The 27600-nt window shown below is 40.5% G+C and overlaps 1 protein-coding gene across 9 annotated transcripts in view; it reads right to left on the bottom strand.

Moving 5' to 3' along the window:
- The window catches only part of PITPNM3 (PITPNM family member 3), a 71157-nt gene that overhangs the window by 21304 nt on the left and 22253 nt on the right, over window positions 1–27600 (bottom strand). For all 9 annotated transcript variants that reach the window (XM_065695201.1, XM_065695202.1, XM_065695204.1 and 6 more), the window contains 7 exons: window positions 25390–25466; window positions 23035–23270; window positions 13487–13676; window positions 11208–11327; window positions 8907–9088; window positions 6300–6469; window positions 616–786 (listed from right to left, as the gene is read on the bottom strand). In XM_065695201.1, coding sequence (XP_065551273.1) covers window positions 616–786; window positions 6300–6469; window positions 8907–9088; window positions 11208–11327; window positions 13487–13676; window positions 23035–23270; window positions 25390–25466 — 1146 coding nt within the window. The remainder of the gene's footprint in view (window positions 1–615; window positions 787–6299; window positions 6470–8906; window positions 9089–11207; window positions 11328–13486; window positions 13677–23034; window positions 23271–25389; window positions 25467–27600) is intronic.

Here is a 27600-nt window from a genome sequence, read left to right as displayed (position 1 = left end):
GATAAACCCTATGCACAGAGCAGCTGGCTCCAATAGCTTCATTTGATTGGCAAGAACTGAACAACAGCTATAGAAGTACTGCCCATTTCCCAGTTTTTGTCATGTTCTCCAGCCTGTGCTATTGCTGAGCTGTTTCTATGACTCATGGTGAAATTCTTTTCTCGTAGTAAAGTTTTTTCATGCAGCTTCCAGATCAGAATGTTTTCTTGCCACAGAGGCACCAGTAGGGTGCCTATATGAATCATGCCTATATGATTTTATCAGAGAAACAAAATCTGAAGATCTAGCCAAAGTTCAATTAATTGCAAAAATAAATCACTTAAAATAATAGTCAAAGACATGGAATTTTGCAAGTGACACTTCAACTAAAGCAGTGATATCACCTTCCAACCCCTCTTTAACACAACTAGTATCACAAAACTCGTATGTAAGAACCATTTTTCTTGGTAGTCTTCTTTGGTCCCACACTTGCTCAATATGTCTGTGCTGTTCAGTCCCAGATGACTTATTTTTGGCATGTTAGAACATTGATATTTCAAATCCTCTTGAGCTGTATGAGGAGAGAATACTTAAGAGAATAAAAGGTAAGGACAGCTATGAAAATAGGCACTGTACCTAACTGGTGAGATCTTCCATCCCCTAGTGGGTATCTCTGGTACCGTGGGATACTGAATGGAGGCAGGAGATGGAATCTTTTCTCCAGCAATGGTTCAAGTCTGCAGGCAGAGGGGTCAGCAGAATGAAAGAAACTGTACACTTGGCTGCAGGCTGGGCGGACCTGGCATACTTGGATGAGAATGAGACAGAGAAAGGGAGTTCAATATTGCCCCTCTACAATTTTCAAGGAGTCTATACATAAACGTGGTTAATATTGTCTTCTTCAAACTACAGACTAGCATACATCTGGCCACAGGAAATTTATCCAAATTGTTTGCTATTTCATATGTAAAAAACACTTCACTGCAAAGGAGTTTACAGACACATCACAATCTGAGATGCAGGCATACAGCAGATGTGGAGACCAGCCAGAGACATAGACAGAAGTAAGGATGGAAAAAGAAGTTTAAAAGTCTTGTAAATATGTTATTAAGCATTACGGTTATGATGCTCAGCACTTCAAATATTTAGAAGCACAATGGTTTGATGGGTCTGTTACATCCAGAGGACTTGAATCTAGGTGACAGCAGGAGCAGATGACAGAAAGCACTGCAGTTTCTGAAGTCACCTTATGGAAGATAATGTACAGAGATGAGGTTGCTCATACTATAATAGTAAAGCAATGTTCGTGACTCTTGCTGACCGTGTGCAGCTGCTGAGGTTTTTGAGCTGCAACTGTAACTACAAACCTGAACATTACTTACTTGGCTAGTAAGGCATTCTTTTAACTAAATACACAGCACTGAAGTATAACTTGTATCAGATGGGTGATCACGAGACTGACAAGGTCTGTAAAATGGTCAGTGTAGTCACTTGTCACCACATCCCAGATCAAACACACTGAATCGTGCACTTTGAGTAAATCAGTTCATTACAGGCTCATTAAACTTAGTACCATTTGTATAAAACTGTATTACATGTTACAACAGGCAGTTTATTAACTACAAGAATAAAGGAATGACTAAAGTATTTATAAAATATGTTTGCGGATATCATGTCTGCTCCCCACGAACTCCATGCAAGCAAGACATGTTTTCAAACCTGCTGTCCTATACTATAAATCTTAGATGTTCTTTCGATAGAGTTACTATTTCCTTGTGGTGGTAACAAAAACCTAGTAACATGTATAATGTTTTTCCGTAGAAAGCATGTTTGGTACAGCATTGTTCTCATGCAGAAGCCAAACACATGCTTACCTAAAAAGCATGAAGAAAGATGTTAAGAGTTTTAATACAAGGTGTCATGGAATATTAGATCTAATGGAGTCTACGTTAAGTGACATCTCTCACCAGAGCACTCACCATGGAATTTAAAAATGATAAAAAATCAAAACACACTACTTAGGTTCTTTCTCATTTTTAAGAGTCACAGTCAAGCTATTTGTACATAAGCAAAACTACACTGAGCAAACTTGATGCTGTACATCTTCCTCTGCTGCAGTCACAGTCACTAAGAGCTACATCAGAAAACACTACATTCTTACAGGTTTTTTCCAAGTGCTTTTCCATGTTGCTGGAAGGACTTTTAAAAATTTATGTTATGGTGCTTGCTGCTATTAATGGCATATAGAGACAAATCTTGATATAGCCTATGTCAGTGTTACCAAGTTCTAAGCTTCAATGATTGGTATTTTTTTGTTGTAATAGCAGCACTGCCATACTGAGCAATAGTATGACCAATATTTTGTTTTGTTGCCTTCTATGTGAATGTTTGTTCTATAAAAGCACATTAGGTTTCTTCTCAAACTAGTAAGAAAGGAACCTTTTATTGATCATAGCAAAAACCTTATCAAGATGCTTGATGATGAATCACATCCACTAGGACCACTTCATCACATGTGTTCTGTGCTAAACTGTCTGGGAGACTTCATGTAATGAAGATGTCAATACCCATAGCCCCTCAAGAAAGGCTCTGGGACAAATCTTCCAGTAAGGATATACCTATATACAATCCAGTTCTGACAAGCTATTAACTTTTTTCTTCTTTGGACATGCGCTGTATACTGTATTTTGCATTCACTGAGTCACTCTGAGGACAGTGCAATATTTTGGAGGATTTTTGCCACTCAGATTGAACCATGCAGGTGTTTTGGGGGATATTAATTGAAGCTTTGTGGGTTGTTGTTCCCTCCCCCCTCCCCCCAGCTCTCTCTACAAAACATTTTAAGATTGTTTTCAGTGGCAATTACCAAGTTTCCAGCTGCAGGATAACCAAGACCTACTTCTGATGTCACTTGTATGTTGTTCTTTCTAGAAAGGATGACTCTGTGCATCAATCAGCACACCTGGTAGCAGATGAAAAGAAAGTGGGAAATAAGACTACTTATTGAGGACACCATAGAATCTTCTTCCTTTCCCACTACCAAATAAATAGAAGCTTCACGCCACCTTTGTCCCTTTCCCACCATTAAGCCAGTCCTATGCAAAAACCATGGCCTGTGAGATTTTTCTGTGAAGCATCTTTCCACAGTTCTCCAGGAACCATCACCAAGTACCCTTTTTTCTTAACGTATTCTCAAAGTAGGGTACAAAATGCACCCATCAATGTAATGTGCTATTAAAACTGAGTAAATTCACCCATGTATTCCACTTAATTGCATCACAAGAGAAGCAGAAGGAAAACACCAACAAGACCGCAAAGATCTGAGACTACTTTTGATGGCTTTCTTCAATCTGTACTGTGTTCTTAGTATTTGCCAGAAAAAAATGGAAACAGATCACCTGTGTAAGAGCATTTAAGTGCAGCAGAAATTAAGGTCTTTTTAAGGAAAGTAAAATTTTCTAGCAGAGCCCAAGTCATGTGGAATACATTCTGTAAGGTAAAACACTGCATTGTGTTAGAATTGAAATCATATTTTGGCAATCCTGTAACCTTGATGTATGTATGTAGGGATCTAGCGCTTACAAAGTAGAGCAGAAAACTGGTTATTATTCTACTGAACTACAGCTTCCTTCCCTAATGGGTAGTATATTGGTTTATTCTTTCTTTCTTTCTCATCATGCCTAATATTAACTGTCAGAACCAAACATAAAGGAAGTGCTTAATGTAATTAAATCAGTTGCCTAATTGCACCTTCTAATACTTCTTGTACAGGAATTTTTCTGTATATGTCTGCCTTCTGCATACACACAGGAGGCAGACAAAGCCAAGGATGCAAACAAACAGGGTTATGAAAGTTGTCAGCATAGGGCAAATTATGATATTTAGTGGCAAAAAGAGAGCATGTCCCCAGAGTTACCGGTTGTTTTCATACCCCTCTTCAAATTGGCAAAGGAATATAGCACATCATGCTGCAAAGGAGATTACTCCCTACCACTGTAGCACCTAACAGTAGTAGTTCCTAGTAAGAGCAAGTGCAGAACACCTTACCATTACAACTGTCCTAAGGTAGGAGAATGCCACTTTTGGGTTGTAACTAAATGCTCATGATATATTTGGAATTCTAAAAAACATTGAAAGTTTCATAGGGTACCAAACCTCTTCCAAGGATAACCAGCACATAGAGAGTGTAAGAATTCAGCAGAGACACACAAATGATCAGTACTAGAAAATAAGATCTGAGACTAGACAGTGGGAGGCCCACTGAAGAGAGTGCTAGAGGGTAACCAAGAAGAACTGTCAAGGAAGCAGTAAGGGACCAATAGAATATTTGACAGAGGAGAATTAAAAGGCATTTGGCAAAGAAATAAGAAATATGAATGAAGATTTGGTTTTAGCCATACTCTTACTAGCATGACTCACCTCTGTGAATCCAACATTACTTCTAAAAGGAATGTTTACATGGCCAACAATTACTTTTAAATTTAATTGTCACACTTTTGAATACATAAATGCTTTCATACGCAGCACAGCATTCAAGGGGAGGAGTGCCTGGAGAATTACACACAAAACCTGTATCACTTCAGAGCAATCCTTCTTGCAAAAAGCCACAATTCCACTGACTTTTCACACATTTTCAATTCATGTGCATAGTCCCTGGAACTGAAATGTGAATTTCATCTATGCACACCAGGACTGACTGATGGGAGGGCTTATCACACACAGTCAACTGCTGACAGCCACCACCAGCTACTCAAAAAGATGTGTCAGAGTCTGCCACTGGGGTACTCTTGTACCAAACGCTGCCATTATTTTCTACTTACTGTGCAGTACCTGGCATCTGCTAAGCAATATTTGTCCTTAAAGACTCTAAAAAGGTACCTAATGAAACAGATGCATGCTCTATTTCATATGTGATTCCAGATTAAATGTGTCTATTCTGATTCATTAAAAGAAAACCACAACTTCTTGCAAAAATACTAACTCTAGCTCAAGGAATTTGAATCCGTGCATGCAAATTAATACTGACAGATTTTTCCACATGAAGTCCTAGGAAAGAACTGCTGAACTCCCTGTCCCAAGCCCCCAGCAAAACCCCCACCATCTTCAGAGGAAAGTGTTGCTAATCTTGGAAAGAAATCCCCAAGACAGAAAAACAAACTGCAGTGCAGTTTTCAATGCCAGCTATCATCTATGTAATTTTTGTTCACTTCCCCGACAGCTCTTTCACAGAAGCAAAAAGCCTTCGTTTGTGGGAAAATATATCTGAATTTCCATTCTCTTTAGCTGAGCTTTGGTTTTCGTTTATTTGAACAAAGCTGAGTACTGCAAATATGATGAATGAAATGCAAACTGGGAGTTTAATTATCCTTTCTTGTAAGGTCATGCAACTTGCTAAAAAAATCCTACTGGATTTCTAAAGGCTCGGAAGGACACGGGTTTGGTCATATTTTTAATTATGGCAAGTAAAATAATTCTCAGTTTATATGACATTCCACTTTATTCCCACAATCAAATGTGGCTTTGAAAACTCAATTAAATGACATTACTCAAAAGCCTATAAATGGAGAAGAAAATAATTGGGAGTCCTGAATTGTTGTCTCTTCTCACTATTCCAAGTGTTTTTGCCCCCTCACCTGATAAGTGAACTTATAATTTCCTATAAAGGAATATATAAAGGAATATATAAATATATATATAAATATATATATATAAATATATATATAAATATATAAATATATAAAGGAATATATTCCTATAAAGGCTACCCAAACCTCATACAATGACAAAAAAATACACACTGAATTTTGAAAAGTAAAGTAAGCTCTTAGTTTAACCCAAAAAAAAAAAAATCTAGATGTATTTAGAAATAAAGCAAACAAACCCTGTATGTTTCTGACTACTAGGCTCTGTTACCAGAAAGAGAAATAATGTCTCACAACCAACACACCTGGGGGCCAAATTTACCCACAAAGCCAGACATGAACAAGATGCAATGCTGAACCAAGCACTGATGTTATTTTGGTACCTTTTGCAAGGTCCGATCCTTGGTGAGGTGTAAGCTTCATGTTATATGACATGGAATATATGATTAACAGCAGAGCAAAACACACACTACTGTAAATGGGCGAGCAGTGACATCCCTGGAACAAGACTCATCACCCCACTACCTACCTACACTAACATTCTGATATTTTAAAGGAAGAAACTTACCTCACTCCCCAGTCTTTAAGCAGGCTCCTTTATTTACCTCCTTTCACGTGAGTCTCTTTGTTTACTAAGGTGACTAAGCAGCCTGTATTCTAACCCCAGAAAGACCTTACCATCCAGGCCAGGCAGAACAGTACTCCTCATGGCCAGCACCAAACCAAGCGGCGATCCAAAGAGGAAGAAATCAGACACCTCAAACTCAAATCGTCCCAGGTTTACTTCAGACAGACTGGAATTCACAGGTGGAAAGTCTGCACCGTCTTTCAACACATTTGAGTGGATGCTAGGCAAAGAAAATGCAGATTCAACAATAATGAAGAGGGCATCCAGAGAAAAATTCCATTCCCAAAACAGGCTGCTTATAAAGATCTAGCACCTGTATCTAGATCCAAGTAATAAACCTCCAACTGTAGATAGATATTTCAGTACAGCAGCCACTTATCATTTCCGGTGCATGATTCACTAAATTTACCACCTTCAATATGCAAGAGTTTTCTACATTTATTCTACAGAATACTTAATGGTAAGTTACTCAAGGACTCTGAAGATTGAAGTTTACCTCCCCTCCTTTTCAGCAGTACAGATATATGTAAACTTATTCTGAAACATCTACAAATTCTAGCCTACTCAAGTTGTATAAGGACAATTAATATTAAAAGGTTACAGTCATTAAGTATATAATATGGGCATCTAAAAAGCATTGTTGCAATCCATTGCCCGAGCGATGAACTAGAATTTCACTACTTTTCAGCTATTTATTGCAAGTTAAAATTAATTATGTTTATAGACATCTTTAAATCTCTTAAGTGATTTAAACACTTTCATTTACTTTATATGCCATACATCCATGAGGTAAATACAGATCACCTGTTCCTCACTGACAGAGAAAGGACTTGTCCCGCATTTAGTTTTGCTGGAGATGAAATAACTACATTCAGAAGCAGAAAAATAGCATATACACATGCTGTCCAGTTATAAGACAGAGCAGAACATGCCTCCAACACATGCAAAGCCTGACTGAGAGATGCTGACCATGCTGACTTCAACCAGTGCTCTAACTGAAGCCCTTATGAATTATCTGCACACTACGCTCTGCATCAGTGGCCAAGTATGAATCAGAATCCAGACATCCTGAAGACTGGTCCCAAGACACCAGGCTCAATCTAAGATCTATCTGAGGTTCCTATCTAAGGCAATCCTGTATAACCTGATGTTACTAACTGAAACTCTGGAGACAAAACTTAGGGCCCCTTCAGGGTAGAAATGAAGAAAGCCAAAAATCAAATCCATCATCAGCACAGCAGTTAAGAGTTACCTCTCTGTGCTAAAAGCACTTGGCGAAAAAGCACAAGCTGACACACTGAAACACAGCCACAGTGTAGGACATTTCTGTAACTTCATTACTCACAGTGACACAGCCTGTGTTTGTTCAACTATTCTTCAGTAACTTAGCAACAGCCTAAAGTTTGAGGAGTCCAGAATTTGGATGGAAGCTAACGCTTTTCTGCTTGCTGAAGTACAGCTGCACGTAAAACTTTCAGTTTAAATTTATAGATGCACATGAAACTGAAAAAAAAAAAAAAAACCAAACCCAAACCACAAAACCCTGTTATCTTTGACTTTTAATTCTCCTGTGATCGTCCAAGTCTGAAGTGCTTTACACACACCTACACAAACATAAAAATAGTACCCCTATGCAAGAACCTAAAAGTGACTGACCAAAAAAATCTTCAGGTATTGAGTCATGTACAAGCAAAAAGCAACCATTCTGCCTCAGACAGAAGACGCTGCAACACATCAACATGCCGAAACCCAATGGTTTGAAAATAAAAGCAGAACAGTCAACAAAAGCAAAGTACATTCAGTCAAAGCAAGAAAATAAAATTACCTTAACTGCTACTAACAGAACTGCCACACTTGACAGAAAGCACAGTACCAAGTCGGCACTACGCTTAACTGTAGCAGAACTGAAATTTCAGTGCAAAATAGGACTTCTCTCTTTGCATCACTCTCAAGGAAATAAAGGAAATAAGATGACACAGAGAGGAAAAAACCCAAAGAACTCTGAGAAGTAAAAAATCAAATAGCTTAGTACAGGAAAAACCAATGAGACAAAGGGAATGCTTATGTTCCCATCAAAGCTGTGTTTTAAACATTACTTAGGATCCAGGAAAGCTAATTAAGTTAGATTTCCTCCCCCAGCCTCCTCCTCATTTAAACTAAATATCTAGGCAAGTTTCTTGTTTGTTTTAAGGCTGATTCAAATAGCTCATAGACCATTGGAAACACCTAAAGGAAATATTTCACTCTTTACAGAATAATAGCCTATAAGTGAAGTCAGAGGTATCTTTGGAAAAAAAACACAACAGAAAATTAGAATTATAAAGCATTCATCCATCTTGATTTCTGTGGGTTGCACCGAAGAAATGGAAGTGCTTGCATTCATTTCTTTCATTCTTGCATTCATTCAACATTCAGTTGTGACAGTTTTGCATATTCAAAACTCTCACAAGTGAATAAAGATTAAATAAAAATCTCTCCATGTGTAAGTTCATACCAGACCCACTATATCTATGATTTCCTTTGAGAGGTATACAGGGATTTTAAGGAAACCTCCAGAAACAACACAAGCAATAAAAATGATTCTGTTGCTCTGGTGCTGCCAGGCTCCATTCAATGACAAGCCTGTTTCTTTTACTCAGTCATCAAACACAAGTTACCTAGACAGGAAAGCATGATGCTGGGTTACAGGATCACAGTCATAGGTGGATGAATCACTCTGTTTCCGAGGCAATGGCTGCCTTTGCTTCTCATCCTCCATGATTCCCGAGATGTCAATATTGCTTTTGCTCAGGCGTTTGCTGCCACCCAGACTGGAGTCCTCTGCCAAGAGGGGATTATCCTTCAGAGAATGAACAGAGCAAAAGGAAGATTTAGACAGTGACCAAAATACGACAGAGTTTATATGAAATGGCTCCATTTATATAGTTGGCCTCACTTTATCCAAGAAAGGGTTGAATGGGTTAGAGTCTCTGCAGCAGAATATAAGGAAAGAGTTGAAGACTAAATTTCCTTGTTAAGAGTAGGATTCAAAGTTGTTTTTTCCCTTGTTGCATACAACTCTCCCCCTACTCCTTCACATTTTCTCCACCACTGCTCACTACACACCTGTATTCTCAGATGCAGCATTATGCCAGGTATTACACCACTGAAGTGTCATTGGAACACTCTTCACAATTTTAACAGCAAGTGAAAACAGACTTTATCATGTTCAGTACTTTAAAGCAATTTGCAAAGACTGTAAAATCAAACTAGACAACACAGAGAACGTGAGAAAGAGTGCAAGGTTTAACAGATGAGGACTAAGGCACAATGGATCAAGAGACTTGGCCAAAGTCACACATACAGACTATGGCAAACATGCAAATTGAATCTATTTCTCTGAATCTATAGAAAGAACAAGTTCATAGGTCATGTATTTCCCATAACCTCACACAGTACTGGAGCACATTAGCAGCCCTGTGCACATGGGGTGAGATTTCATGTCAAGAAGAGATGTTGAAGAACCTATTCTGTTCTCCACAATCATGCAGTGAGTTGCAGAAAAATGTAAGACGCAAGCAGCATATGATCTATGAGATGAACCTCCTCACACTGTTCCATCTGTATAGTCTTCCATAACCAAGAGGACCTCTCGGCTTCTGTGACAAGTGAATAATTAATCTTATTCCCAAGAACAGGGAACCCAGGAACTATAGTTAGTGCCAATTCTGGAGCTGTTCATGTGATAGTCTCCTGAAGACTGATTTGGGAACAAATTCATTTTACAGATTCACACATTACTGCCATTCAATAGCAAAACTGTAAGACCAGGAAAGTCAAAGGAACTATACTCCCTCAAGCCTGATCTACACTCTGTTTCACGAGTAGCCCTCGCACAATCAACCCCACCATAGGACTGGGATTCAGGAAGACCATTTTCCATTTACTTTGCTTGCAGTGCACTGTTGTCAGTGCCACTGCTATCAAAGGCTGACTGCTGAGAACCCAGAGCCATGTTATGAACAGTGAGTCATTCTCCTTCCTTCCTGGAAACATTTAGAAGATGTCTCTTTGCTCGAGAGTACTCACATATTCTCAACATAGCTCTCGTACGCACACAGCTCTCAAATGAACCAAGCTTGAGTGTATCACTGAGCCCATTTTTGAGGGGAAACAAACAAAAGAATCAAGAGATGAAACAATTTGGCCAGGGTCACAAAACCAGCAAAGAACAGAGTGTGGGCACCTCATTCAATGTCGACTCTAATACAGCACCCCTCTTACCATATCCACTTGAGTCTAAGTACATAAGATTAGCTGAACTTCAATTTTCTTTCTTAAGTGTTGAACACAATACTAAAGCTGGCATGTTACCACTACTTTTTAAAAAATGCACTTTCACTATTAAAAAGTCTTTCCTGGATCACAGTTAGAACTAATCCTCTCTTCCTTCCAAATCTAGCTCTCCTATAGACACTGTTATGCTCAGTGGTCTATTCACAAATCCTCAGGGGACTTGCATCCCTTATCAGGAAGAAGGCTTTCACCAGTCATTAAAGTTTATTCTTGAACACATGTTAATGCTAGACTACCCCCAGACAGTAGCATAAGGAATTCCAGACCCTCTGTGAACAAATTAAAACCAAATGTATAAAAAGAATGATAAAAGAACCTGGCAAAAACAGGAACCCGCTGGAGATTACTACTGAGTATATGTTTGCATCTACAGCTAGGGATACAATAAAGGGCACTTGGTAACCCTACTTTAAATATTCACAGATAAAGCCTTCACTAATGATTTCTGTATATCATAAAACTGAAGCTGCAGACTTAAATTTCAGACAGCAATTTTCTGATATATGAGCAAAATCCCACGCTATCATGGTAATTTATCAAATCCTTGAATTTTCTCTGGTTTATATGGAGCTGATTTCCTCCAGGGAATGAATCTATAGGGGTTCAGCTGGGTGTACTTTCACCTGGATGCTGCTGATGCTTCCTCTCCTGCTATTGTTCCGACTCTCATCAGCTGTATTAGAATTGTAGCAGATGGCATCAAAGCCCAAAATTCCTCCGATGCAGTCACCAATGAGGCACACCTGAGGAAATAAAAAGATTTTCTTGGGACATGTAGCAAGTATTTTAGAAGAATCAAAAGCATCACAGCACTGCAGAGGAGTTACTGTCTTTACAGCCCTGCTTCTGGCTTTTTTACACCTGGGCTCCTATTGCAGCTGAAAACATGTAGCCACTTTCCCCCAGTTCCTTTTATCTCCAGACATATGCTGTATGCCAATAATATCTGTCCCAGGGACTATTTTGACCCACTGGCAGTGGCTGCTTGCAGCCAGATCCCAGCTTGAAAAGTCCAGGTCACCACACAACCAGTCTCACAAAGACTTCAAGCCACTTACATTTCCTTCAGAGTCATACAGGGAAGAGAATCTCAACAGCTGAAAACCAGATTGGTACTCCCCTGTCAGGACAAGGGAATGGAACTTTTAAATGAGGTATTGAGCAGAGAGATTCACTCTTGCTTCACAGTTAATATAAACTTAGAAGCTGCCTTCAAAGTATGGACCTGACAATTAAAATACATGGAGTAGTAAAATTAGGAATTCAATAGAGTAATTTTACGGCACACTAGAATCTAGCTCACAAGCCAATTCCACTGAACACCTCTCCATCCTGAACAAGATGATCCCTTCTCCCTGTTCCCATGCCAGTGTCTGAGGATAAGTAATAGCTGTATTACTTTTCTCCTTGATAAAACCCCCCATGGTTAAAGGTTCCAGCAACTCCCTCTCTTCTGTTCTCAAACCGAAACAAATGCCTAGTCTACTGTTCCCAAGTCCAATTAACAAAGACATCACCTCTTCTTACAAACCTTAACTGGCTTCTAGCCTTAATTCAGCTTGGCTACAACACTAAACTACAATTTTTGGATGACAGGATGCTGTGCATGATTTCTTCAAAGTGATGCATGTTAGGAAAAATGAGTTCTTCCAGATGCACTTAGGGAAAAAACCTCAGAGTTCTCTTGGTGCATCTCCACATACTGTGTTTTTTTTAATTGAGTACATTTCTTGGGATAAAACCATTTAAAAAAATAAAATATCAAAATACATTAAGGTAAGATTAAGGTAACATCTCTCCTAAGACAATTCTGGTTCTAAAGTTGTATACAATTCAATAGCATGCTGATTTATTCTCAGATTTTCAGATTTGTCCACCGCATAACAACATCCACAAACAACTGAAAATTATATGATACAAGTAATCTTGATAAAATTAACAGCACATTTTGTACAGGATTAATAGTATATCCTTCAATATACCATTCCACTTCTAATCCTCATTGTTATTGGCATTAAGGTAATGGAGTTAACTTGTGCCAGGTACATTATAAAACCAGAAAGGCAATCTCTTTTCTAATGAACTTGCAATATAAATGGTCAGAAGAGACCAAAATATGAAAGGAAAGATTTACACAGGGTGGGGGTCAGGTTATATGGCATGTATTTTGAAAGTACAGGACTTAATCAGAGGCAGAGTTGAGATTTGCAATGACCAAAGCAAAGCACTGTAGAGAATTCACTTCCATTTTAACAATGCTGGTCATTGTTGATGGTGAAAATTCTGTGGAGCATACATGGGTCGTGCAGATTTTTCCATTTAAAATATTTACATGGTTTGTAAAACACACCAAGTAGACTATTTTTTAACTTCTTTACTGTCAATTGTTCTATTACTACTGTGGTGGAGGCAAAAAAAGAAATAGTAATAGCTAAATATAGGATTCCTTGTGCTCTTAGTCAAAGATGTCCCAGCTAGCAGATAGCTATAGCAGGTGTATGAGAAACTCTGTAACACATTATCATTTGTCTTGGGCTGGCATGCTTGTTCACTGCTTAGCATATCACACTTAACTGCACTACTAAGGCTCTCGCACATTTACCAGAATTCATAGCAATACTTGGTAACAGCTTAGGGGTCAAACTAATTGTGGGAGAAGGTATAGCACCTTCTACCAACTGAGTAAGTCCAGGTTAGATACTGCACGGGATTCCAGAAGTGTCTTTCTCATGCTGGACACTGAGAAGGCATTTTGCATTGATCATCCTATGCTAACATTCATTCATCATGTTTTGCAGTATTGTCCCACACTCATAACTCAAAGACTTCAACACAACGGCTTAAAAACCCCCAGCCTTGTTCTGAAGGAATTTTACTTTGATGTGAGAGAAAACAGTCCTACCTGTCCATTAAAACCAGCCCCATCTGTAGATTTGAGAAATTCATTGTAAACTTGATTGGCTCTACTGATCACCATGGCAACTGCATCCTGGTACTGAGGGGATGAAACAGCCAGCAATGGCAAGGCAGCCAGTGGGATGTGGTCTTCACTGCTGCTGAGACAGCTCTCATCATAGCTGTAGGGATTTAGGCTAGAGAAGGACAGGCTCTCATCAGGGAAAATGCAAGAGGCAGCACACAGCATTTGAGAATGAACATGTTGCTTATTAACAGAAATGGGTTGGGCTATTGCAGTTCACAATGAGTGAATACAGGAAGAATCATTTTCTCACAGAATTCAACTGCTTAAAAAAAAAAATCAAGGGGTTACTGCTTTATGTGAATGAGATCATGCTATAAGGCATTTCTGTAGTTAAGAATACTTGGTGCACTTTTTCTCACATACAAATAGACATAATTTAGAAGAGCAAAGAGATTATTCCATTTCAGCTTTTTTTTTTTCCCCCATATAACAACTTACAACATCAAAGATCAGGATCCAATCATCACAATGGAATATTGCTTCCTAGAACACAAGTGTAATAGATTTATTTTTCAAAAGCATATAAAAACATTTTTCTCAGTGTCTTTTCAAAAAGATGGAACAAAGCTGCACACAAATCATATGTATGTTTGTATATCATACGTATATCATATGTATACGTTTGCATAGTAACACTTTGCAAAAGGGGTGGCTAGACTGAAAATGCAGGCTTAAATTTGATAGGTTGTAAGCTTTATTTCAGTGTACCCTGCAAGTTTCCAGGTAAATCTGCCAGTTGTGTTTTGACTGATTTTTATTGATGAGTGGGGAAAACAATTCACAGAGAGCCAAAGATGCAAGGCACTTTAGTGTGTGCCAGAATCTCTTACAGTAAGTTGACTGTCCTTTAGAGATTAAAGGAAAATCAGCTTATCAAAAAAGTATTCAGCTTATCAAAGGTTTATCCAAAGGTGCAGGCAGGCAACTTCAATGCTATTTTGCATTCACTTGCTTTGGGAACTTGGTGAGCTATCACAGTATTAAAAAGCAAGCTGCCTGAAACAGAATTAGTCTATGTGTTTTCTAAAACCTGCATCCTTGAGACTATTAACGGGGTAATGGAAGAACAGAAGACTTGCAGTGCTCATGTATGGAAGCTGGTCTGTGTTCACGTCCTGAGCCCCACTGACCATTTCCACATTTGCCTCTTGCTGAAGCACTCCAGTGATCTGCCATTTTTCATCCAAAGTAGTGTAACAGCTTCTATGTCCTGGAGCTCAGGTGCTCTGCTAAGCTATGTCAATGTACCAACAAAAACAGCTTCATTTTGCCAGCTGATCAGATCACTCAAGTGCACAGAGATGTAGTTACGAATACTAACTCTCAAAAATGAAAAATGAACCTTAGAAAACTACATAAAAAGGCCTCACTTACTATAACAACTGGCAGATAACACCTCAGAAAGGGAAAGGGAGAAACACAAAAGGAAAAAAATTAAGTGAATGCATATGTTTTCACAATAGAAGTAAAATGCAAACAATATTCACAACAACACAAAACAGTCAGTGGGGATAAAACCCAAGCTAACAGCTATTTATTTTTTGTAGGTAAACAAATATAGATCAAAATGAGCAATTATTGTCTAGACAACCCATCACAGTTAACTGGCTTAGAAATGAGAGCCTGGATTCTTCAATTCCAATGTATTTAATATATTTTATTGCAAAGGCTGCAACCACACAGGCATCTGCTGTTACTGTAGACACAACACAAAAGGAAGAAAGCTCCAGACCACTGAAAGACTGTATGGAAGAGATGAAGTTGTTTATATTAGGGGACATACTAAGGATTAGTGCTGAAGCTAATAGGTAAAATACCATTGCTGGAGCTGAGAAGCCTGTCTTATCTTGATGTACTGTCAGGACACTGAGGGAGGCCCTTCCCAAAGCACAAGCTTGGAAACACCCACACTTGAAAGGCTGGAGATGGAAAGGGAAATCAGAAGGAAGGAGCTGAAATCACTCAGTGTAAGAGTGTGTAAGATGAGGTCACCAGTTTTAGAACCTAACGCCTCCCTGAGAAAAGGGGGCAAATGACCAAGCTGCAAGACAGAACTGGTCATCCATGCTGGGTAAGAATAAACCTGGCTCCCAGGGAAGAGGTAATTGATGGGACAGTGGCATCTGCCAGCAGGGAGATCGCACCATGGAGATGGGGAAAAGGGGTTATTCAACCCATGGGGGAGGAGGCAGGAAAGGAGGAACAAGGGAATAAAAGCATATTCTGAATGCAGAAAGCATCTGGCTAGATGCAGATCAAGACAAAACACTGATCTCTCCTCAAAACTTGCTCAGGCCAGAAGTCCCTGACCATGGCAGAGGTGAGAAGAAAGAGCAGAGGGGAGACCAACTCCTGTGGTAGTACTTATTTGGATAACTGTCATACAACTGTTTTTGACGTTACGGTTTAGCTACCTGCACTCCACGCTGGCAGTCCCAGGGACCTGCTATTGCTGTTTCTGAATACCAGAATATGCATTTACCACTTCCACTTTCAGGATAAAAGGTAAGCAAGGAATAGAAAATACACAGATCATAATGATTGAACATCTCCATACTCTTTCTAATTAAATTATAAAAGTATTTTAAAAATTGATTAGGAAAATGCAACCCCAAGAGCTTCCATTGCAGGACCCACCACTGCATAAGGAGCAGGCAAGGGGCTGAGCATTCCAAAACTCATCCAACAACACTTTCATCTCATTTGGTTATTCAGATGCTTACTTTCCTATTTCAGTGCTTGCTTCCTAAATGTAGCTTTTGTTTTGGCCTTTTCTTCCTTCTCTCTCTTGTTCTCTCCTCACCCTATTTTGCAATTACTGTTTTCCTGTTTGGCTAATACTGTAATTTAGGAGCTCTCCTCTGAGGTGTGAATCAATGTATGCTCATCAAACCAGATTAAGACTATATGAAAGCTATAAAAAGCCTAACAGTTGATCCACTTTGGTATATTTTCTCCCTGAAACGGAAGGAGATGGCTCGCAAGTCATCTAGCTGGAAAAAGAATGTGCCTCAGTTTTAACCCTTTTCTATCCTCAGCCGCAAAGACAAAGAAGTGTGAAGGGAAATCAGTCAAGCATTATAAATTTACACAGGTCGCATAAACAGTGTCTTTCTGATTGATATGAGAGATACAAGAAACTGAAAGTGATGGGAGTAGATGGGAGCAGACTGGATTAAAAAATATGAAATATTTATGAGATGGAGTGATTTTGCACTGAAAGATCCCTTTCCTTTAAGCCACTATTTGCAATGCAGGGAGGAGAATGGCATAGGTGGATTCAGACGAAAAGTCCTGGTGGAGTCCCTATGAAGAAAAGAACTCAGCACATGAACACAGCAGAATTCAAACAGAAGGCTGCACTACCTTGGCACACACTGTGCCTACACATACAGAAAACAGAGGATACATTCAAACCAAGCAAAAAATCTTGTACTGCTGCTTCGTCATCTGGCTCACCCTCTGTGAAACATTATGGGAATTACAAAACTCACTTCTTCCCCACAGTATGCTAAATGGAATGTTTACCACAAGTCTGTGTTCCACAACTGCATCCTGGAGTTCTAGCTATGAAAGCTGCTGGCACAAAGCTGCCAAAATGTGAGAGCAGGGAATCATAGAATCATAGAATAGTTAGGGTTGGAAAGGACCTCAAGATCATCTAGTTCAACACCCCTGCCATGGGCAGGGACATCTCACACTAAATCACCCCACACAAGGCTACGTCCAGCCTGGCCTTGAACACTGCCAGGGATGGAGCACTCACAACCTTCCTGGGCAACCGATTCCAGGGCCTCACCACCCTAACAGGAAAGAATTTCCTCCTTAGATCCAATCTAAACTTCCCCTGTTTCAGTTTGAACCCGTTACCCCTTGTCCTGTCACTGCAGTCCCTGATGAAGAGACCCTCCCCAGCATCCCTATAGCCCCCTTCAGGTACTGGAAGGCTGCTACGGGGTCCCCACGCAGCCTTCTCTTCTCCAGGCTGAACAGCCCCAACTTCCTCAGCCTGTCTTCATACGGGAGGTGCTGCAGCCCCTGATCATCCTCGTGGCCTCCTCTGGACTTGTTCCAGCAGTTCCATGTCCTTTTTGTGTTGAGGACACCAGAACTGCACACAGTGCTCCAGGTGAGGTCTCACAAGAGCAGAGTAGAGGCCCGATAGTTGAGGCCTGCAGCCACTGTATTACAGGGTACCTAAGAGGCCCTACCGAGAACTGTGTTAATCAATGTTCCAAATGGGCAAGAATGACCTCCCAAGCACTCTTTGATGCTTAATTTCCTCTTCTGCAATCAGTCCTCTTGCTTTACAGAGCAGTGACTTGGACATACTCACACCTCCTTTCCCAGTTGCTTCTGTGTATTCTCTGTTGTTGGGAACAATCAGGCACACCTTCCACAGCCTGGTCTGCACCCTCCCACCTTTTCTTCCTATACGCTTGTCACAGCTTTAAATCCACCTAGTATTTCAGAACTGTAATATATTCCCCATCTCTCCTCTCTGTCATCTGGACAGCAAGTGTCACCATTCCTGCATCTCATGGTCCAAAACGGGCTTGTAGGTCTCCTCAACTCTTCTGCAGATACTCAGTTGCCACAGTAAAGTCTCAGAACAGCTGTTTCCACTCCAGCTTTCCAGGAACATGCCTTAATCACAGTACATTCTTACTCCTACATCCCTTGAGCTTTTTTTTTATATAACCCAGGCTAGAGGCACAATCCAGACAGCAGAAATCTTCCTGTTTCTTTCTCAGACTTTACGTAAGGCCTTTGGTTAATGACAGAAAAAATCCTCTTTATATCACTTTAGCCTTGTTTCTGTTCAACAAGTTGCTGAACAGAAGTGAGACACTGCCAGACTGGTTTCTCATTACAGTCAAACAGGAAATTTGTTACTATCCATATCTCCTGATCCCCAAGTAAATAAATAAAATCACATTTCCCCAAATAAATAAAAACCCCCCATGTTTCCTGTCCTGAATGAGTTGCTACATGTAATTTTTCACATCTCACAGCATTGCCAAAAAGAGTGCTCCAAGTGCCATACATCTTCTATAATTGTTAAAATTAATAGTAATAATGCTTCCACAAGGTGACAACAGCTTTCACATCAACATGCACAGGAGAACTTCAGAACCTATCACTGTTGCTGCACAGTAAGCCAGGCAGTTATGTTCGAGAGCAGAGCCACCATCCCTGGAGGGATTTAAAAGACAAGAAGATGTGGCACTTTGGGACATGGTTCAGTGGTGAACTTGACAGTGCTGGGTTAACAGTTGGACTCAATGAACTTAAAGGTCTTTTCCAACTGAAATGACTCTACGATTCTATGAAATACTAGACTAAGCAGGTCTTGGAGATGCAGCTGCTAAGTACTCTAGCTCTGAAAGTTGCATTTAGTATTTCATAGTACTTATTTTTGTAACAAAATATTATCAACACATTTTACAAAACAATTTTCAAATGCAGAAGTGACTACCAAGAATCTCAGAGAGCCACTAGACTTAATGCCAATGTGATCTGATGAACTGTCTCTTTAAGGCAGACACTAAGAGGCATGTGCTACACCATTTTTGTGAGAATTTTCTTAACTACTCCTCCAGAAAACAACTTCCCCTCAAACTCTCCCCAAATTCCAAATCCACACAACTTTTTTTTTTTAGTTAATAAGCAGCTTCCTAAATTGAAATCATTATCTTTGCTTCATATACGAAATAGTGTTTCCTAGCATAACCTGATCTTAGACAGAAACAGAACCTGACAGCTAGAAATGTAAATGTGAATGTCATGTAGCATAACCATATTACAGCTCAGCGTCGTTTAAGTTTGCAGAGTTATGCTAGTTGAGAAATGTATTCATTTTATCAATGACAAGATGTTTGAGGTATTCTTGTCTAGTGCTCTTCATTAATAGGGAGCTGATCCAGTATCTAATGCACAGTGTTCCCTCCCAGTCGCTCCCTAAAAGCTCTGAGATGGGATCTATCTACTGTTATGTAAGTGAAATACCAAATTGCTTAAAACAAACCACTCATCTCTCGTGTTAGTAAGGACAATCTTGTGAGTGCCACCTCCATTAACATCAGTTATCAAATGGATCTGCTCTGACAGGAAATTCCATCAAAGTGAACGGACCCTCTCACTATGCACATGACCAAACCCTAGTTGTCCTGTGAACTGAAACTTTCATTAGCCAAAAGCTTTGTTTCCTAAAGATGCACTATTTGTAGCGCACGTAAGACACTTCTGTATATGGCATTCTTATAGATGAATGATGCTCTTTAACCAAGAACCACCTTAAATCAGTCTTGTTTTAGACATTTATTTCTGTTCTCAATTTCCAGTGCAAAGCAAAATTTATCAAAATTGGTCCAAGTTTCTCAGCAGTGCTTCACAACCTCCACTTTATTCCTAAAACAATGTTAGCAGTATGCCATTTTTGTTTCTAAACCAGAAAGCATTAAAACTATCAGGAGGGTTTTCTATAACATCCTGCCCTTATAATGGCCAACTAATGAACAGATGAAATAAGATAGACAAATGTCAGCTGGCACATCCACAGGCAGATCTAGCTATGTTTCAATTTTAAAATAAGATAGAAATTAACTACTGATTTTTTGGGGTCACGCTGGGGGTGGAATGGGAGGGTGTGGAAAGTTAACAGTTATCACAGTTCCTTCTGCGCAGATTTCTTCTGGATATTTTTGTTCTATTGGACACACATGGACACCAGTCTGCAGTGCACCAAGGGGTTTGGTGGGGTTTTGTAGTTGTTCTTTCTAATGGTGGTGGTTTTGGTTTGTTTGATTGGTATTTTCAGAATCACAGAATCACAGAATCCCAAGGGTTGGAAGGGACCTAAAAAGATCATCTAGTCCAACCCCCCTGCAAGAGCAGGGTAACCTACAGTACATCACACAGGAACTTGTCCAGGCGGGCCTTGAATATCTCCAGTGTAGGAGACTCCACAACCCCCCTGGGCAACCTGTTCCAGTGCTCTGTCACTCTTACAGTAAAGAAGTTCTTCCTGATGTTAACGTGGAACTTCCTATGTTCCAGTTTACACCCATTGCCCCTTGTCCTATCACTGGATATCACTGAAAAAAGCCTAGCTCCATCATCCTGACACCCACCCTTCACATATTTGTAAACATTGATGAGGTCACCCCTCAGTCTCCTCTTCTCCAAGCTAAAGAGACCCAGCTCCCTCAGCCTCTCCTCATAAGGGAGATGTTCCACTCCCTTAATCATCTTTGTGGCTCTGCGCTGGACTCCTTCAAGCAATTCCCTGTCCTCCTTGAACAGAGGGGCCCAGAACTGGACGCAATATTCCAGATGCGGCCTCACCAAGGCTGAGTAGAGGGGGAGGAGAACCTCTCTTGACCTACTAACCACTCCCTTTCTAATGCACCCTAAGATGCCATTTGCCTTCTTGGCCACAAGAGCACATTGCTGGCTCATGGTCATCCTCCTATCCACCAGGACCCCCAGGTCCCTTTCCCCTTCACTACTTTCCAGCAGGTCAACCCCCAACCTGTACTGGTACATGGGGTTGTTCTTCCCCAGATGCAAGACTCTACACTTGCCCTTGTTAAATTTCATCAAGTTTCTCCCCGCCCAACTCTCCAGCCTGTCCAGGTCTCGCTGAATGGCAGCACAGTCCTCTGGTGTGTCAGCCACTCCTCCCAGTTTTGTGTCATCAGCAAACTTGCTGATGGTGCACTCAGTTCCCTCATCCAGGTCATTGATGAAAATATTAAACAGCACCGGTCCCAGCACCGACCCCTGGGGAACTCCACTAGTCACAGACCTCCAGCTAGATTCTGCGCCATTGACCACAACTCTCTGCCTTCTTCCTTTCAACCAGTTCTCGATCCACCTCACTACTTGATCGTCAAGCCCACACTTCCTTAGCTTATCTATGAGGATGCTGTGGGAGACAGTATCAAATGCCTTACTGAAATCAAGAAAAACTACATCTACCGCTCTACCATCATCCCTCCACCTAGTCACTTCCTCATAGAAGGCTATAAGGTTGGTCATACATGACTTCCCCCTCATAAAACCATGTTGGCTGTTCTTAATGACCCCCTCATCCTTGATATGCCTAGTGATGGAGTCAAGAATAAGTTGTTCCATCACCTTTCCAGGGATGGAGGTAAGGCTGACCGGTCTATAATTACCCGGGTCCTCCTTCTTGCCCTTCTTATAGATTGGTGTGACCTTTGCCATCCGCCAATCCTCAGGCACCTCGCCCGTTTCCCACGACTTACCAAAGATGATGGAGAGTGGCCTAGCAATGACCTCCGCCAGCTCCCTCAGCACCCGTGGGTGCATTCCATCCGGACCCATCGATTTACAGATGTCCAGTTTGCATAGCTGATCCCTAACCCAATCCTCATCTACCAAAGCAAACTCCTCCTTTGTCCTGACTCCTTCTGGGGCTATAGAAATCCGGGGCCCTCGGGGAGAGTCTGCAGGAGTAAAGACAGAGGCAAAGAAGGCATTCAGCACCTCTGCCTTCTTTATATCCTCTGTCTCCAGGGTACCCACTTCGTTCAGCAGTGGGCCTATATTGCCTCTTGTTTTAGTTTTATTTGCTATGTATTTGAAGAAGCCCTTTCTATTGTCTTTAACCCGACTAGCAAGATTGAGTTCCAAGGAGGCCTTAGCTGTCCTAATTGCCTCCCTACATCCTCTAACAACTGTCCTATATTCCTCCCAAGCGGCCAGCCCCTCCTTCCATAATCCATAGATTCTCCTTTTCCACTTCAGTTTGCCCAGCAGCTCCTTGTTTAACCACGCCGGTCTCCTAGATCCCTTACTTGACTTCCTCCTCATTGGGACGCTCCGATCCTGAGCTTGGAAGAAGCGGTCCTTGAATGCTAACCAACTATCTTGAGCCCCTTTACCGCCTAGTACACTTTCCCATGAGACTTCCCTTAGCAGTTGACTGAAGAGGCCAAAGTTGGCCCTTCGGAAATCCAGAACTGTGGCTTTGCTAGGTATTCTATTCCTCCCACACAGGATCCTAAACTCCACCATCTCATGGTCACTGCAGCCAAGGCTGCCATTGACCGTCACCACTTCGACCAAACCCTCCTTGTTGGCGAGTACTAAATCTAGCAGCGCTGCTCCCCTAGTTGGTACGTCCACCATTTGCATTAAGAAATTATCATCAATGCACTCGAGGAACCTCCTAGACTGTGAATGACTGGCTGTGTGAGTCTTCCAGCAAATATCGGGGTAATTAAAGTCCCCCACGACGACTAAGGCATTTTTTAGTTTTTCTATTTTTTTTAAACAAATACATTCACTTAGAACAGGATGAAAGATCATTCCAAGTCTTGCAGTAAGCAAAGGATTAAGAAGGATTTGCAACATTTCATTATGAAAACGACAGGTCACAGAAAGCCATTCAAAACCATACTGCAAAGCCAAACATTAGGAGATGCAAATCAACTTACTTGGAAACAAGAGAGAAAGCTGCTGAACAGATTGCTGGGCAAGGAACAAGCCTGATTAAAATGTGGCCCAAAGCAGCAGGGAAATGGGCTCGGGTCACTTTCTCAAACACAGAACTGAAGGTGTTAATGTCTGCCAGCTTGCTGCTGTGGTCTCCACCTCCAGTGTCTAAGATGTTACCCCCATGTAGGATTAAAATTAGCACATGGGTTTTGCAGTTCTCATGCTGGACTCCTTCCTGTGAAAAAAAACCCAACAGGGAATAAGACGGGAAGAAGCATTTTTGTGGATAGTGTTGGTATACTTGGTGTCAACATTAGCGGTGATTTTTTTCCCCCATACGCTGTGATCTTTGGCATCACTAGGGGTGTGTGCAGGAGGTGTGTATGCCCTGTGCTCCATTTAATTCAAGCATGTCTTAACCAGGTAGAGCATACTGTGCTTTGCCAGAAAAACCTTGCAACACAGGCATAGGTTTCAACAAAGATTATAGGTCAGCTCTGTGTATATCAAAAGCTATTTTAAATACATTGAGAAGAATTCCAACATCCACAGACAAAGCAAACATCTGTCTAGGTATATCCTGAATGAGGCTGCTGCATTTACTGGAAAGCTTCTAACTCAAATCATCACAGATTCTAAAAAGACAAATTTCTTTGCCAATGAAAACATCCAGCTAAAGCAGATAATAGAGTTATCTCAGCCTTTTGAGATTAGCAGTTTCTGATGAAAAGGAAAAATGGGGCTAACTTACCCACACATTTACTGAAAGAGTAAAAGATGTCTAATTGCTGATATGCATAAACCTCACAAATACATTTATGAATATGAGAATATATGCATAACACAGAAAATAATCAGTGTGCTCCATAGAATAAACAAGACATTACCTACTTGAGACTGGAAAAACATTTTGAATGTCTCACAACTCCACTTTTTTTTTTTTTGCATCTTTACCCCTTGAAATTTATGTGCACTCAAAGAAGAACTCAGTAATACATTAAGAGATCGGGAGATCCTTTTGGCTTTAAATCTTGACTGCCATTTTCTTCTTTGCTTTGGACCATTTTATTTCCTCACCAAATGTGAACACAGACATAAAAATAACAGTAACATTTCTGGTAACTGTCTGAAGGTTGTGAATTGCTGGATTGGGTGATTTTCTGAGGATCAGGCAATGTCCCAGACTCTTTATTCTTAACATCTGGAACGAAAGCCACAGTCTTGAACAGTAAATATAAAAGGAGAAGAATTGCTCTAAATTTAAGAGGAATAGCATTAATCAGAAAGGCTGGTAAGTTAACAAACTCATTCACACATTTCAGGCTGGAGTTTAGTGAGGGGTAGGGGTGGAAATGTTGGCATGAATAAGAAAGAAATCGGAAACTTTAACACCTGTATAATGGCGACAGAGAAATGGCTGAAAATGAGAAAATTGTAAGTTGCTCCATAAAGCCACTACCTGTGTTCAGCCCATGATTTTTAGCATCCAGGAGAAGTATTCATTGTGAAGGCATTTCACTGACCTGCCTTGTATCTGCTTAATTCTTATGAGAATTTTTAAGGTTCCACTTTTCTTTGCTCCAATTTACAGTTCCCTTCTCCACAAGGTCCCATTCCAGTTATTCAGAAGAGAAACTTAATTCCCTTTAAAAGCTAACAGTAGCTCCTTCCACAGCCAATGCCAGCTTGTAAATAAGTGGCACAGTTGGTGGGTTGGTGGAACTGAAAGCTTCAGAACAGAGGGAAAGATTCATGTGAGTCAACACTGCTGAAGTCAAGTCGCTGTCATAAAACATCTTTCGGACAGGTTTAACTGGTATCCTTCACAGGAGGACTCAGAGGGAATGAAATTCATGTCTCTCAGCAGTAGTTGATCCATGACTGAGACAAGGGGCTCAAGGGCTAATCAAAAGGACATCTGAAGTCAATCAAAACTGGCATCATTTTCAGTGGGACTCTAGAATTGGAATTACTAAAAAATGGAAAAGTAGACATTTCTGTTGCCTGTCCTATGTGTGGACATAGGACCTTCTGCAGTTAACTGGAAGAAATACAACTTGTTTAGATTCTCTACTGACACTGTAAGAGCAGGAATTCTGTTACTATCAATTCATGACTGCTGCTGAATCTGCTTCACAAAACCTTCAGAGAACTGGGTCATATTTCCACCTAAATTAATTATGTAATGTCTAAAAAGCTTGCGATGATTTTTAGTGATTGCATGTGCACCTACACAAAAAGGGACAGACACACTAAGCCACCAAATGGGTTGGTAATTCTGTAATACAATATGAGAATATTTCTGCATATCTACTTGGAAATCAGCACGGCTTGTTTTGGGGAAACAACCTCACCTCATTGTCCTCGTGTATTTCAATACTGCCTTGTGCTGGGAACCTTTGTTTTCTTAAAGAGGCTCTATATAAATCACCTGAAAGGAAAAGAAACATAATTGATCACATAAATATTTGGCTGCCTCACTTTTTGCAGACACCATAGAGGAAAGGCACACCTCTAGTTTCAAGACAGAAAGATCTGTTTCCACAGGAAATCCTGAGGACAAACAGGACAATACACAAGGTTTCTTGCAGCCCTGCATACTAGAGGCTCTTCTATTCCTAACAGCAACATTTAGAACAAGATTCAGGTCCCTGTACAGAGGTGTGTAGTAGTAGTACAGTTGCCATTGGTCACCTGTACCTTTCTGGAGAGCAGCAGAAGAGGTCACCTCAGTTTCTGCATCACCTCTGCTCTTCCCATTCGGATATCTTAAATAGTCTGGTATGCCTTAAATGGCACTAAGCACTTACACATAGGCAAGTGAATTAAGCCTTTAAAGTTCTCCAAAGTCCTTCAGGATCCAGCTCTTCCACAACCTCTGTGACTACCTGCAAAACTCCCAGAAGTAACTGCAGTGCTCCATTATCAGGATGCTAAATAGGAGTAACAGAGCACAGAGCAAAAGACAGTTTCTCCTCAGAAAACCTTCTGATCTGAAAAATAAGAAGTGACATTGCCCAGAAACACAGTGCTTTGCTAATGCAACATATTGCAACATCCCACTGAAGGGGAGTTACTTCATCTGAAGTCATGGGGGGGCAGTTCTTTGGGGAGGGCAAAAGTGCTCTTCCCTTGTACAAGCAGTGATGAAATTCCAGATAAGATGAAAATCCTTCTACCTCTGTAACATCTCCTCCTCCTCCCTCTCAAGGCTTCTAAACCCTTCTGAATCTCAGCACCAGAAATCTGCAATTTAAAACTTCAGCTGACTACGGTGTTGCAGCCTTAAAATTCTACTCATCTCACAGGGGTCAGCTGTTTGGGAGCCCTTCCACCCCATGCAAGTTTTAGGAGTTAATGAGAGAAGACTGTACTAAACAGTAATACCAAAGTAGTTCACTGACAGCTTTCTGGATTTAAACACATTTTCCTCTGTTTCTTCCAGCATGTCAGAAGAATATAAATGCACCACATACTGCTATAGATGAGTCAGTTTACTTTGGGAGGGAAAGAGGGGGCATTCTGAGTTCACACTGTGCTTGTGGTTCCACTGCATTTGACGTATATTCATAGGCAGCTTGCCAGGCCCTAACAGCAGACTGTGATTTTCATCTCATGAAGAACACTGATTAAGCAGGGTCTGGCCAAGATATTCTAAAAGCACTGAATTTAGTCCAAAACACATTTCAGACACTCTCTTCTCTTCTGCATTAGGACTGAGAGCTAATTCTAGCACAGATTCTACCACTCTAATTTCTTGTAGCCACTAGAAATGTATTTAACTTCTGTGGCTACATTTCTCTGTAATTAAAAGAAAGGTAATTATTCTTCAAGGTAAGGATTTAAAGTCATGCAATACTTGTATAAAACAAAACAACACAATACAACAAAACCCAAAACACTAGAAAACAAACCCAACATCAACAACACACACCCATAAACCCTGAACTTCCACCAAATGCAATTGTTTTCTGGAAGTCTCTGCAATTTAAAACTGCTTCTGATTAACACACTTCTAGTGCGGTTTCCAAGGGTCTGCTTGAAAGACTCACTTTCTTCTGAAAGTTATCATGTGAAAGTTCTTTAATACCTAAGCTCACGAGAGAACCCGTACCATAGAAACACTAGTTTCGTGCCATGAAAAAGTATTATACAGGGCCACGAGACCCCACCTGATAGTGAAGCACAATACTTATCTTCAAGAGGAACTGAAACAAGAAACTCAGGACTCCTCATCAGTGTTCCCAAACCTCTGGTTATCATCAGATTACTTGGGTACTGTTCCCTTGAAAATCTTGTTCTAAGGATACACTTTTAGAAAATGGAGAGGGTGGTTTGCTTTTTCCCTAATGCACCAAATGCCAGGTTGCAGGATAGTTCCTTGCTTCACACACACACAAATGCCATAGATAACTGGACATTATGATTCCAGGCATTGTTTTAATCACAATCTCTATTCTATTATTAAGGTAGCCCTCTATCATAAAGCTGGGCTTCTTTCAAAACTGCTTTTCACTTTGGCTGAGAAAAAGAAAGAAAAACACGACTCAAGTTGCAGTATTAGA

This window comes from Lathamus discolor, chromosome 14, assembly GCF_037157495.1.
Source record: "Lathamus discolor isolate bLatDis1 chromosome 14, bLatDis1.hap1, whole genome shotgun sequence".
Classification (NCBI taxonomy): domain Eukaryota; kingdom Metazoa; phylum Chordata; class Aves; order Psittaciformes; family Psittacidae; genus Lathamus; species Lathamus discolor.
The sequence above is the reverse complement of the archived record's forward strand: the minus strand, read 5'-3'. Positions and strand labels throughout refer to the sequence as shown.